At 42.7% G+C, this 15,215-nt stretch overlaps 1 protein-coding gene across 1 annotated transcript in view; it reads right to left on the bottom strand.

Moving 5' to 3' along the window:
* Window positions 1–5,127: 5,127 nt before the first annotated feature.
* The window catches only part of LOC126406789 (protein kinase C epsilon type-like), a 110,403-nt gene continuing 100,315 nt past the window's right edge, over window positions 5,128–15,215 (bottom strand). The window contains exons 12-15 of the mRNA XM_050071292.1: window positions 12,701–12,839; window positions 12,237–12,425; window positions 6,166–6,312; window positions 5,128–5,995 (exon numbers count right to left, since the gene is read on the bottom strand). Coding sequence (XP_049927249.1) covers window positions 5,849–5,995; window positions 6,166–6,312; window positions 12,237–12,425; window positions 12,701–12,839 — 622 coding nt within the window. The 3' untranslated portion in view covers window positions 5,128–5,848. The remainder of the gene's footprint in view (window positions 5,996–6,165; window positions 6,313–12,236; window positions 12,426–12,700; window positions 12,840–15,215) is intronic.

Genomic DNA, 15,215 nt, shown 5'->3' with positions numbered 1-15,215 from the left:
GATGAGATGAAAATACCGTCCTAATGACAGACCAGATGTGAGTGTGATGTTACTCCTGGACCAGACCTTTATTTTACATAAAACTGCATATGTAAGTTCCCCTTCATGGAGTTTCTCATGATCAAAATCTTGATGACGGAGGTTGATCAAAGTGCACCATTTGGAGTGGCAGTAGCTCAGACCATTAGGACTTAGCTTGGGAACTGGAGGGTCACTGGTGAAGATAGGGCCGAGTATGGAGTGTGGACTGGTTGCTGGAGAGGTGCCATTTCACCTCCTGGGCACCCTTTAAGGTAGGACTTATAATCAGTCCCAGAATTTTTTTTTTTTCATACATTCTTTCAATTTCAGCACCATTTAAATTGAGTTTTATTTCACGATTAACCCTAATACCACCACCTGATCAAGATAAATGTGTATCATCAGCAAATGTTACAAATTTCAACATATTAGATGTAAAGTTATTTAAATAAAGTTTAAATAACTTAGGTCCCAATCGCGAACCTTGTGGAACACCACAGGCTACTCTTCTAAGATGCTAATAACAAATTGCACCATTTGGGGCGGCAGGAGCTCAGCCCATTAGGATTTGGCTTGGAAACTGGAGGGTCACCAGTTCAAGTCCCAGAAAGGACTAGACTGGTGGCTGGAGTGGCACCAGCTCACCTCCTGCTGATCAAGGCACAAACCCCCAACTGCTGCCTGTGCATGGGAAGCCCCCTCACTCTGACCCCCATTTAATGCATGAATAGGTCCTGTTTGTGCATGTGTGTGTATTTTTGCCCTGTGTTTATGTAACATGTAAATAACAACAGAGTAAAAAACTGAGCTTCCCCTCTGGGATTAATAAAGTACATCTTGGTCTTCTTTCTGGTAGTTGTTCGGTAATTTACTGGCATTGTCCACTAAACGCATGAACTAGATTTATATCTAAACTGCGGCTGGTGTGACTGTTGGTGGCTCAGGTTTGGAGAACAAGAGCTGTATTAAAACATTTGTGTTCATCGGATTTTCATTGGTTAACAAGAAAAATGAAAGCGGAGAGGCCGCAGCAGCCCAGCCTGCGTCATAACCACTACTGATTTTCTCGCTAAGGCCTCCAAGCATTCAGTTTCCCACCAGCATTGCATTAAAGAGCAGGTCACACCACATTTTTCACAAACTTAGAAGCAGATAAGTGCTTCTGGCATTTAGCATCCTCGTTTTAGATTTTAGATGGAAAAGATTATGAAATGAACTTCGTTACCCATACCTCCTACTGATGGTATGAACTCCCTGGGTGCTCTGTTTATGCTGTACGTATAACACCATATATTTTCCATATCTAACATTCAATGAGAAAGTTCAAAATTCCAAACACATTTTCACTAAATTCACAAGACATATCTGGTTTATTTCAAAATGCCAACAGGGAGGAGGAGAGGGTGATTCAGATGTAAAAATTCAAACAGAAATGATACACCAAACAAACTGAAAATACTCTCTGACATCATATTTAATTTGTTTCAAGAACTAAAACACACCTTCACATCCTTTGAAAATACAGTACATTTGGCACGCAGCGCAAAACAAAGAAAAACAGACATAAACACAACTGAAAAGCATGAAAAAAAAACACAGGTCAGATGACAAAATGTACATACACAGCGTCACAAATACAGGGACTGCAAACAAAACTCAAAACATGTACATACAGTAACATTCTGCGTATGACTCGAGGAAGATGAAAGTTTGATACTGTAGGAGAAATCATAATACTGTTCCTACAGCTTGAACTCAACCTCAGTGTGTGCTCAGTTTAACGTCAACTTGAAAACCAATAAAAAATGAACTTCCCACATGATTTTCTTTTTAGCACAACAAAAACTAAAGGGATTGTGGGAAATACCATTTGGCATTTCGCATGGAGGACTTCTGGGAGAGAGCATCCCTGGGTCGTAGTGGGACAAATATTTTTACACATTAAAGGGATAGTTTCATTTTTTGGAAGTGGGGTTTTATGAGGCTTTACTAGGCCAGAGTTAGTGCGTTACATACAGTAGATGTCGGTTGGCACACCCTCAGTTTGGAGAAGTAAGCTGAAGTCCGACATAGAAGCTGGGCAATGTACTGCTGTGGATGGGGGCCAGCAACTGAACATATTTTAGCTAACTAAAAAAAGTCCCACCTAAAAAAAATCAATATCAGTTTAAGTGTACGCTATGTTGAGAAGATTTACACTGCTTTACCTTTCTGTCAGACAGCCTGTTTTGATGGGGATGCCAGTAAATGCTTACCCATATATGCCACCAAACTCCATTGAGAAAAACACTAATTTTTAACTTACTGAGCACAGGAGCTGCTGCTCAACTACTGCTTCAATAAGTTAATTAGTTTGTGTTATTGTGTGACTTTGGTGAATCCAAACTACCATTTTTAAACACCAAAGTCACACAGTAACATAAAAAATATTCTGATCGAAGCAGACGTAGATCAGCAGCTAACGTCTTTAGCAATGTTAAATCACTGTTTTTCTCAATGGAGTCTGGCTTTGAAAAGAGCGATGTAATGACTTAAATTTCCTGTTGGAAATCACTGTCTGACATTAAGGTGAAGCAGTGGAAATACTCTCAGTATAGCGTACACTTAACCTGATATTGATTATTTTAGATGGGACTTTTTTAGGTGGCTAAAATACGTTCTGATGCTGACCCCTTTACAGCAGTACATTGCTTAGCTTCCGTGACTCCAATCTGCTTCTCCAAACTGGAGGTGTGCCAACCGACATCTATTGTTTGTAATATACCATCTATGGATAAGTACCCGATACAACCCCACTTCAAAAAATCAGAGCTATCCTTTAAGACAGACGCGAAATGGTGGACAGCAGATACATGGTGTCAGTGAAACTGTCTTAAATCTGCACCACTATCTATACATGTATGTGTTGAGTGACTAAGTGTCCTTTTACAGCTACTGTATCTAACACATGTTCTACTTTTGAGGAAATGTGTGACATAATTATCACCTTTATGTGCCCTTAAACTAACTGTACAGTAGTCTTTTCTGTACCTGTCTGTCTGTGAGACTACAGAGGACGAAAGGGGAAGGACAGAGTAAAGAAGAAACGAAAATATGAAATAGAAAATAACTAAAACAAACAAAAAAAAAACTCTTTCAGAGTATTGCACATGGAGTTTTATTGAAGATGCTTGAATTCTTTTCAGTTCACGATTAAGTCCTAAATCTGAACTGCGACATGCATCAACACCTCTGGACACCAGCTTATTTGACCTCCATGTTCAGACTGTACACAGAGGAAGAGGAGGAAGTGTTTCTGACCAGGTGAGTCTCGCTGCGTCACAACATGTCAGCAAGAATGAGGCGTAAAAACAAGATGACAAAAGGATGTCTTAAATAAAAAATAAAAATGATGAAAGTGTGAGGAAGGCTCTCCATGCATGTACACACACACACACACACACACACACAAACAGACACCGCAGAGCAAATACATTCAGTTGAACACATTCAGTCACAGTCACTTCTACGTACGATCCACAGCTGTCATGTGGAATCATGAGGGTTTGGTTCGTCGTGTGAGAGACCACATGTCCAGTACAGCGACTGATTACACAGCGACTGTACACACACAAACACACACAAGGCATTTCAATGATCAGGTGGTCATGAAGGATTTAAGGAGGTGACCTAGAAAGATTTTGCTCTAGAAGGTGCAGTTAGAGCTTCAACGAGGACTTTTTAAAGGGCTCCTTTGACATTTTAGATTTCAGCTCGTTATTTGGCTTCAATGGACGACTGTTGAGCATCAAGTCATATGGAAAACAGCTTGTTAACACTGTAAGCACACCTCACTACAACAACACACACTCCCAGTGGTAAGCTACTGTAGGTTTGTTAGCTGGCAGCTAATGGTACCATTTGGTTTTCAATGGAGAACATTGATGTACTAACAAGCTAAAATATGGAGAGAGAATTGAAACAGTGCGTGTAATCTTCTCTTTATAGACCCTTTTACTGTTAGTCAACAGTATGACGTTTTTTGGTGGGCGGGGCTTAAATGGAGGCAAAACAATTCTCCAGGGACATTAGCTAGCGCTAGTTAGCAAGTTCTGTTGGCTTGTTTTAGACAACGGAGGAAGATGATGCAAAGTGCAGTAGCGCACTCTGGTACAAACTGGACCGTTAGTAATTCTGAACGCTGTCCGAATGTACCGTTCAGTTATCCAGAGGACAGCACTCTCAGAGTGGCAGAGCACACTCTGGGAAGTTTGTCTGTGGAGACGGAGCAGCAGAGTGTCGAGCAGAGTGAATGTGTGATTAACTTTACCCTTCGTTAATTCATATAGAAATATAACGCTCCGTTTCTTCGACCAATGGGGCTCTCATTTTAGTGTAGAGCGTCAGACTGAATTTACGAACACACCACGTCAGGTTGCTCACTCTCTGCAGCTGCGAATGTTACTTCAATAAGTAAACACTGACCAACGGGACCAGACTGGCCGACCCGTATGCTCTCACTCAGTGGATGGATGATGTCACAGGAAGCCAATCTTACAAAGGAGGACCACACTTGTTTGTTTTGCTATGGAAGCTAACGTTAGCTAATGAGCTAAAAAGTTAGCGTTCCAGAGAAATCCAATATTCCTCTTAATCCCTCCCCAGTTTCTGATGAGGTGGACATGATAACCCTTAATACACATAACCTTATTCATCCCTACAACAGGAAATACTTTTTCCCTAACCTGATATGAAGTGTGCGCTGCACATGTGAGCATTTTTGATGATGGCCTCCGTCCAGTCCTTTGGTCTTATCACATTTAACCATCTTTGTTTTTGTTGACGGGCAGTGGCGGCTGGTTTTGAGCCATGATTCCTTCTATTCTGGCTCCCAATAACACAACAAGACTAACACATTTTAACACTCCTATGGAGCCTACAGCCCTGTGGGGGAGAGGCAGGTTTTGCCTCCAGCTGATAAAACGTCAGTCTAAAAGGGTCTATTAAGAAAAGAGATTAAACTAAAATTTTAAGTTGCCAAAGTGTCACTTTTGTGGTGCATCTTCTAAAGTTACCATTGAATCAGCAAGTTTGACTCTTGAATTTAAAATCAAGCACTGACAAAAATTCTCATTTCTTAATGACTTCATCCAAACAAAATCTTTGATTTCTTGCATTTCCTTTTTACATCTCTTTTGTAATGAATAAAGTACTTTTCAAGACCTTTTTTTTTTCTTTAAATACAATCATTGGTTCATTTTTTTTCCATTCACATACAAGTTAAGGGAAGAAAAAACATTCTTTAAACACAGAGATAGACACAGGATACAGCACATCATGTACAGAAATGACAGTCTTATTCTTTCTAGAGGTTTGCAACTACGCATGCATGCACGCTTGCACTCACAATATCGCTCTCTCACACACGCACACACACACACACACACTAACAGCCCATGTCCTTGCCCACCGTTTTAATCCAAACACCCCCCTGAAAACACAGAGTTTGGTTTTGTCCACTGTTTTACCTGCATCAGAGATACATCCGGACCACGTGAGGGAGCGTTTCTTGCAGTATCTGACCTGCGCTCACATGCTGCTTCAGCACATAGTTTGATGGGATATGCACAAATGGACAAACAACAAGAGCACAGAAACCATAAAGAGAGCAATACAGGTGGTCTAGTATAATTCCTGGAGTGGTCAGAATCTGTAAAAGTTCAAAAGGTCTCATTCCAGAGGCCGTGTTTCTTTAAATATTATGTCTTTGCTTGAAGATCTTTTAGGTGTGGTGATGGTGGTGTGTAGGCTATGTATGTTGTTATACTGTGTGTGTCAGTGTGTGTGCTTAGGCCACAGTCTCGTCTCCAAAGTAGGAGAATCCTTTAAACTCATCTTGGTTGATCTGCTTGATGATGCTGTCTTCCACCGGCGTCAGGTTGGGTTCTTCACGTGTAAAGTCCTGGTCAAAGTTATTCACATCCCTTTTGGTTTTCTGGAAGACAAAGAACAAGAGGAAATGTTTCAGAGTAAATCCTTCAAGATCATTTGGCTAATTGGACTCAGTTCCTCGTAGAAGATTACATCCCCTGCAGAATCAATTTTTACAGAATCCATTTTTCACAGTTGCAGTTATCTGGTGTGTGTTTCTGTGTGTGAACTCACGATGCGTGGTTTGAATGGTGGTCTGATCTTCCTCTGCTCCAGCAGCGTCCAGTCGATTTCTCTGAAGAACACATGATGCTTAATGGCCTCCTCCAAACCCTGAGCCACCACACAGCCCAGACGCTTGTTAGGACTCTTGGTCATGAACTGAGAAGGGACAGAAAAAATGACAGAGATTAAGAGAAAGAGGGAAAGAAAAGGAAATGGGAGCTGATTTGTTTTTCACGAATGAAAGATCTCTCATGAGTAAAGTCCCCTATTGTTTTCCATCCTGACTCAAACCCCACAGATCCTGACAAAGCTTCAGGCTGAGGTCTGGTTTGGGTTTTGGTGTTTTGCGCCAACCGTCTTCAACCCTGCAATTGCTGAACCCATGGGCTATCGGTATGACGATAATTTAGCCTCTAGGGGCAATGGCCAATATTTCGTGGGTTCCAGTGTAGCCAACTGCACATGGAAGACTTCCCCTTCCATGTGCCAATCATTGTTTACACTCTGATTAGAGACTTGAGATGCAGAAATTGAGCAGGAGTTAAGAGACGACATCTACAACTGGATTGGAAAGCAGAATGATTCCAATGCCAAAACCTGGTCCCTCTGCTTATGGATTCTGGATACATAAGCAGATATCTGTTTATAGAGATTATCAATCCATCCATCCATCTTCTAACCACTTCATCCTCTTGAGGGTGGGGCTGGAGCCTATCCCAGCTGACATTGGGCGAGAGGCAGGGTTCACCCTGGACAGGTCGCCAGACTATCGCAGGGCTGACACATAGAGACAGACAACCATTCACACTCACACCTACGGACAATTTACTGTAGAGTCATCAATTAACCTGCATGTCTTTGGACTGTGGGAGGAAGCCGGAGTGCCCGGAGAGAACCCACGCTGACACGCGGAGAACATGCAAACTCCGCACAGAAGGGCTCCCACACCCGGGATCGAACCGGGAACCCTCTTGCTGTGAGGCGACAGTGCTAACCACTACACCACCGTGCCGTCCCGAGATTATCAATCATGCAACTAATTTCCTAAAAGTACCTGAGCAATGCTCATGGATGAAATACAGCAACAATCTCAGTTTAGGTCTCAAATTTCAGTCTTAGGGTCATTTATGCAGCAGCAGGCCAAGCAAAGCACCCCAGACGTCCCTCTCCCCAGCAATGTTTTCCAGCTCCTCCTGGGGGACCCCAAGGCATTCCCAGGCCAGATGAGTTATGTAATCCCTCCAGCTTGTTCTGGGCTTGGCATGTTCAGACTTGGAATACCTCGCCCAATATGGGGACACTGGGGGGGGAGAGCTCGCTAGGGAGTGTCTGGTGGCCAGGCCTTGGGCCATGGGGCCCGGTCGGGTCAGCCCGAATGCTTGACCCCCAAATTCCACCAGATGCGTGTTGGTTGCGTCTGCACTCCGGAACGGCAGCGGAGCTGATCCGTTTCAATTGTAGTCAATGTGTGTGCTTCCACCGGCTGCGGCTGTGCTGCGTTCCGGCTCCGTCTCAGCTGCGGCGCTCCGAAGCCCTCCGCAACAGATACGCAGGACTTCTATTTTTGCCGGACGCCGGAGCACAACGCAGAAATTCAGCACAGAGCAGATCGTGCGGGGCAGGAAGTCAAGCACAGAAACAAAATAAAACATCCGGTTAATTTTCAAAATAAAATACACAGCACTACACCTTGAAAACTACATAATGGGCGGAGGCAGGCCTGAAGTCAACAGGTCAGAGGTTTTCAAGCGGAGCACGCAGCGGATAACCAGCACAGCCGTTCCGCAACGGACACGCACCCAGTGGAATTCCGGTGTAACATGGAGCCACCGCCCTATGGGCCCACCATCCGCAGGGACAAGAATCAGGGGTGGGTGCATTGTGTGCCAGGCAGCAGGCAGGGGCGGGGTTGGGGCCCCAGGCGTGCTGATCTCCTGGTGTCACAGACTGGGAGTGGTCTGTGCGATCATAACATACATGTGGACGGAGAATTCTTTTCACTATATTACTGATTTGTTCCGTACCGCCATTATTTAAATGTCTTTGGTGTCTCCTATGATCATATCAAGCATTTACTCTGCTACACTGCCTCCACGATATCCAGTGGTACAGCTCAGGTTTATCCATATCTGTAACTTTCAGAAAACGTGCACAAATAGGGATGAAATGAATGCAGAGTATGGACAGAAGGCTCTGTCCATCTCTGTCTCTAACGTTGAGCATGAATGAGCCCTTAAGCACACAGGTACAGACCCAGTCTCACTTTTAGACCCATGCAGAGCTCCACAGACACCGGCTTGCAGTTACAGCAGCCAATATTTACGTTTGAAACTCCAGCATGTGTCACTTTGATCTTGTGAAAGCTTCAGTCAGCGCGCGGTAAAAATGAGAGGTTGCTACTCGTAGATTTCCATTAACTAACGAGCAAGCAGAGTCACAATGTTTATCACAAAGACTTAAGATGATGTAAAAAGAAGTGAATTCTCTGTCCCACAAAGATACACTCCCTTTAAACACCCAAACATCATTATATAAAGTAGTTCAGAATTTTCTTGCTTAATTTGAAAACAATGGAGCCCCTTTAAAACGCCCCCTTTGACATTTCCATCAGGATTTACTCAAATACTTGAAAACTGCCTGAGTGGTGAAAAGGCTGCTCAGCCATTAAACTGAGCTGAGAGAATTTATCATGTGACCCCAGGTCCTTCAGCTGGACGACATGTCCAATCAGAGGCCAGAGTGCTGGTCAAGTGACTGGTCAGAGTCCAAGACATTGTCCAACATAAACACACACACTTTCCCACAAGGCTTTGCAGTCGACAGCCAAGGTAAACGCAAGGCTTGTGATGGAAAAACTGGAAGAACAAATAAACGAATGGACAAGTGGCATTACACACACACTCCCACACACACACACACACGTACACACACACACAACCAATAACACACAGAAAAAAAGACATGGATTAAAACATGGAGGAAATCACCCAGTGTTCTTCCTGGGGAGGAAACATGGATCAACATATGACACCAAGAAAAAAAAGCTGCATCCTCACTCACATGTGACTCTGAGAAAGAGACACAAATCTTAGAGAAAGGCGGATGGGACAGAACGGATGAAGACAAAAAAAAAAGGCAGAGCACAAGAGACAAAAGCAAAAAAAAACAAAAGTGAGGATACATAAATGAACGACAGGTTAGAGCTATTTGTGGATCCGTAACAGCCCATTAGTCCATTAAGACCAGATATCATTTAAATTCTTCACAATGTGCAAGGTTTCAGTGCTCATAAAAGCTCAGTTTTTTGAAAGCACAAGGATAAAGCTCAGGAGGGAAGGGTGTTATGGAGCTGATACTGGGGGATATCCAAAAAGCCTGAGGAACATTAGATGCAAGTGAAAGAGAAATAAGATCTAAAGGTACTTCAGCAAATGGGTCCAAGAGTCTGGGTCTTCTTTGAGTTGCAATTAGTTTTTCAAACATTTGGTGTTGAAGACTTCTTCTTCAAATTTACAGGTTTGTTCCTTATTAACAGCCAAAAAATGTGACCAATGAGTAGGGATGGACTCCTACTTTTATTGATACTGCTTATTGGTTTGGTACTTTACTGATACTCTTCATGATTCTTTTTCATTATTAAATAATTGCTTCTTTTTTTTTTTTTAATTAATTTAAAAGAGAATTAATTTGGGACAGGATTTGAAGTGGATATTTTAAATAGAACTTAATGTTTCTGGGGCAGCAACAGTAACGTTAGTCACAAGGCCTTTATACAGAATATTCCCGACATCAATACTGAGTAAGTTTCATTTTCATTAGTCAGTATCAGTCATTCCTCCGGTCCTTGTCTCACCCTCCTCTTCCCTCTGATACAGATGTGATTCATAATCTATGTGTACGGCTGTTAGAGGGAGGATTGGCAGCATCTAAGTTTAAAAGAGTTTGCCCAATTTTAACGTAAGTGGCAAACTAAGCTGAGCTAGACTACATTTTATGTTGTTTGTAGCAGCGAGCTACCGAGCTGAGCTAACGCGCTGTGCTTGTGTAAAACATAAAAGTAGAGGCGATGGATGAGAGACTGCGGACAGAGCTGACTGAAATGTTGCTTTCTACATATCTGTTTACATGTTAATGCTTGTTGAACATGTGTATTACTGTAATTAAGTGTTGGCTTTTTACCCAACAAAGGTTTTATCGCACCTACATACAGTAACAAACGCAGCTGTTGGCAGCTCTGCTGTTCATGTTGTGTGTGTGTGTGTGTGTGTGTGTGTGTGTGTGTGTGTGTGTGTGTGTGTGTGCGTGTGTGTTTGTGTGTGTAAATGAGCTCAACCCCAAGACAGAAAGCAGGTGTTAGGCTGCTGCATGATAATAAATTACACCACATTATTGAAAAGTACCAAAAAAGAACAAACAACCAGGGTTCCCACACATTTTCATGGGTAAAATTTCAAACTTTTCCATGACTTTTCTAGCCTGGAAATCCAGACCCAAATGAGATTTAGGGTCTGGCTATGAGTAATGCAAATGGCCCAACTCGAGGGGCAGCACCAAGCATGCATTTGAAAATATCACTGCACGCAATTGGATAACACTACGACCAATCAGAACAATACACGGGGTGACGTATACGCTTAGCTACCAGCGGAGCTAACTGGTAGATTAGACTCTTGCCGTATCCCATCGGCAAAACAGCAAAAATGTCCTTCTTGCAAAGGAAAGACTCGAGCGCCGTCTTCTGTTCCTCTTTTAGAGAAAAAGCCAAGTCTAACTCGTTCATTGTAGCGGCCAAAGCCGTTTCAAACAACTGGTGTTCATCCGTAGCCATCTTGCAATGTTTACTGACTGATTCCGGACTTCGTCGTCGCAGCGCTGTTGACATCTGTTTAGCTCGCCTCTGGCCCGCCTATATCAGATACACCGATGTGATTGGTGCAGCTCGGCTCCAATGGCATGGGTAATGAGCATCACTACTGATTGCCAGAGTGACTCGCTGAGCAAATTCAAATTGTGCTCTCGCGAGAACTCTGGATTTCCAGGGTATGACTTTTCAAGGACCCATAATAAAATTTCTGGAACCATTCACAACGTATAACATGAACAGAACTGCACGGTATATTTTTCTTCAATCACTGATGATATAGTCTCTATATACAGACTCTACATTCAGTGAATGTAGAGTCTGTAGGCAAACCCCGGAGATCTTGCCTCCGGAAGAAGAGCGGAAGAGCCCTGGTTTCCGGTTGTAGGCTGTTTGTAGTCTGCGTGATATTGACCAATCACGTTTGAGCCGGCTGCAGTTGTTGCCAGGTTAAACGGTTCGTGCGGTGAACTAACGAGGCGGAACATAATTGGCGCCACTGCAAACTCTGAATCCATCGCAATGGTTCAGCATATTTACTTATATATAAAGGGAAGTCGGAAACGGAAATTCGCCTCCTCCGCCCAAATCAAACTGGAATGCCAAAAAATCAGGGGTCTGCCCCCAGAGGCTGTATCACCATCTGCCGGAAGTCAGACGCCGAATACAGCTGATGGGTTCCGAGAATGTTGATGATATAATAATTAATTATTGTGTGAAAACTAACTAACTAACTGACTAACTAATTTCTAGAAGTCTGAAAAACAATGGATCATCAGCAACATCAGAATGTAGGCATATGCTTTTAGAGTTTTAGAAGAGGACGTGGAAGATTGCTGTAACAATTAATTTTATTACACACAACAAAATTAATAATAAAAATAAAATAATTGTAATTATTTTGACTAGTTCCATGACTTTTCCAGGCCTGGAAAATGCAAGTGTGAAATTCTCTGACTTTTCCACGTTTTCCACGACCATGGGAACCCTGGATAATGTTGGAGCTTATCAGTACTACGGTCATTGATAATTTAGCCCCACGGCCTGTTAATATCAGGTTTCAGTACCTATCCCTACCAATGATGTTATCATGATGACCAAATTATGGATTTTTCAATTGTGGAAGTACAGGTTTTGTTTTAACTGTACCACATTAAACTGTAACCACTGTGTTTAGATGGACTAGAAAGTGTTTTTTTGTTACAGACAGCTAACTGACCGCTTTAAGAATGGACACAGCCTCCTTGCTGAGCCAGACAGGGTAGAGGACGTCGTCATGGAGGATGGACTCGAACAGATCATCTTCATTATCAGCTTCAAATGGTGGCTGGCCTGCCATCATCTCATACATCAGCACCCCCAGAGCCCACCAGTCCACTGACGGGCCATAATCCAGCTCTTGAAGGATCTAATAACACATAGAAACGAGACTTACAAAATCACACATAAATCCTGGGCATATTTATGGAAGTATAATTTAATTCAAGCAAGCTCGTGAAATGTTGGGGGCTGAATTTTATTTAATTAATTTTCTGCAACATCAAACACCAAAAGCCTAAATTAATTCTTTTCTTATCTCCATCTTAGCATTGAAAAGTTGGGTATCGTCAGCCAACAGTCAAACATTGTCCAGCAAAATACATATATCTTGTGTTAATGTGGGTTTTTTTTGTGTGAGGTCACCTCGGGAGCGATATAATCTGGTGTCCCACAAAAAGTGGTGGTGGTGACTCCACTGAGGATTCCCTCCTTGCACATCCCGAAGTCTGCCAGCTTACAGTGACCCTCTGCATCCAACAGTATGTTGTCCAGCTTCAAGTCTCTGCAGGACAGGAGGGTTGCACAGATGAGAAGACAGATTAGCAAATGCAATATGGCACAATACACTATGCACAACGAAAGAAATGACATTAGAAGAAAGTTATTCGACATCTGTAGACGTCATACAAGTAAACACACACACACACAACAACTTTGAATTATTTAGTTCATACTTAGACATTGTGACATTGATTTGGAGCACAAGAATCAGTGAGTAGGAGGCCATATTTAAATGGACCGTCTTGTTGTGAGAATGGGCTGTGATTGGTGTTTGACTGATTAGAAGCAATGATCCAATCAGGCGGCTGTTAGCTGGGTACAGCTGGGGCGTATGACTTCCGTGTCTTGAGTGAACTAACACATAGCTTCATTTCGCTACCATGAGATGTCTCTAGAGTCGTTTCCAATAATTTGGCAGTACATCCAACCGGCCTTGACAAGTGCTGTTCATCGAACTGCTGATGACGAACTGCTGTCAGGTCAAGACCCTGGTGAGATTGACAAACATGCAGATGAGCTTCCCTGAAAAGGTTTCTGAAGGTTTGTGCAGAAAGTCTTCGGTTATACAAACCAATTATTGTCTCAGATGATCTTGCAGGTGAAGAAGCTGCATGTGGAGGTCCTGGGCTGGTGTGGCTAAGTGGTCTATGGTTGTGGGGCCGGTTGGATGTACTGCCAAATGGGAAACCAAATTTGAGGCGGCTTATAGTAGTGAAATGAACATTAAGACATTCCTGCAGTCAGCATGCCAGTGACATGCAACCTTAAAAGTTGGGCCATCTGTGGTATTGTGTTGTGTGATCAAACATCATGTTTTAGAGTGCCCTTTTATTGTGACCATCCCAAGACACACATGATGCTGTTTAATCAGCATCCTGATATACCACACCTGTCAGGAGGAGGATTATCTTGGAAAATGAGAACTGCTCACTGACAGATTTTAACCAATTTGCGACCATAATTTCAGAGACATAAATGTACTGAGTGCATAAGAAACTCTCAGATCTTTAACTTCAACCTGTGGGAAATGGGAGCAAAGAGGATGGTGAGGGGAACAGACCTGGGAAAGAGAGAAAGTTGAGGGCTGAATGGGTGAAAGAGATGGAGGAGGGGAGGGGAGAGAGGAGGGGGAGCAGTGTGAGAGATAAGAGAAGCAGTGTTGAGAGATGACAGGGTTGGTCATGAATGCAGCCGCTCTGGGTTTGATGGTTGATCGCTACAAAAATGTCAACATCTCCTCGATGTAGCCAATGCAGCCTTTCAGCCTGAGGTGTTTTCAAAAATACAGCCGCCCTGACAAGCCAGGGAGGAGATCAAGTGTGTGTATGTGTGTGTTTGTTTCTGAAGTCAAGAGCTTACGCAACTGTCCTGTTTTAGCAAGCCCCCAAAATAAAAAGGCAGCTTAACAATCCTGTTTAAGAGCTGCTGTGATTTGCTGTTGAAAGGTTTGTTCTTTGATGTCCCATCATGCATTGCTCTTACAGGATATTGATCGCACTATAGGAAGTGGTGAGAATAATGGACAGTAAATTCAAAAGAACTGCTAGTTATGCAACATCCTCTCTGGGTAAGTGTATTTTCTATTTTTTGCACCCTCAACTAAGTGAATTTCCTTTTTTCGGACAAGTAATGATGAATAAGAACTAAATTGAATTACAAATTTAAAATCTGTTTCTTGACTTTCACGTGAGCAGTTTGCTGTCGGTACAGCAGGTATCTGGATATCGTGCAAAGTCAAACCATGAACGGTATGCCAATGTGCCTCAAGTCTTGAGAAAAAATAACATGACACGTCAGATGCACTGGAGCTTGACAGTTGGCTTCAAACCAAGTTTTTACTTATTGGTTCATGTTCAGGTCATTCTGAACTAGGGCTCGCCCAGTATTGGATTTTCACTACAAGTTTATCACGGCCTGAAGAGCTCACAACAACCATATCATTGAGTTATCTAAAAAAATGCTGTCAGTCAAATTTATCTTTAACTTTGTTTATTGTGTGTTTTGTCCCTTTTTTAGCAAATTAATTACTCTCAAAATACAAGTGTAGAAAGGAGGAAAGACTGTTACTATATATGTACACTCACCAGCCACTTTATTAGCTACACCTGTTCAACTGCTCATTAACCCAAATAGTTAATCAATCAGCTTAAGTTCAAACCGAGCATCAGAATGAGGAAGAAAGGTGATTTAAAAGACTTTTAACATGGCATGGTTGTTGGTGCCAGACGGGCTGGTCTGAGTATTTACTGGGATTTTCAGCACAACCATCTCTAGGGTTTACAGAGGATGGTCCCAGAAAGAGAAAATATCCAGTGAGCCAAAATGCCTTGTTGATGCCAGAGGTCAGAGGAGAATGGCCAGACTGGTTCAAGATGAT

The sequence above is a fragment of the Epinephelus moara genome, chromosome 19, assembly GCF_006386435.1.
Source record: "Epinephelus moara isolate mb chromosome 19, YSFRI_EMoa_1.0, whole genome shotgun sequence".
In the NCBI taxonomy this organism is placed as follows: domain Eukaryota; kingdom Metazoa; phylum Chordata; class Actinopteri; order Perciformes; family Serranidae; genus Epinephelus; species Epinephelus moara.
The sequence above is the reverse complement of the archived record's forward strand: the minus strand, read 5'-3'. Positions and strand labels throughout refer to the sequence as shown.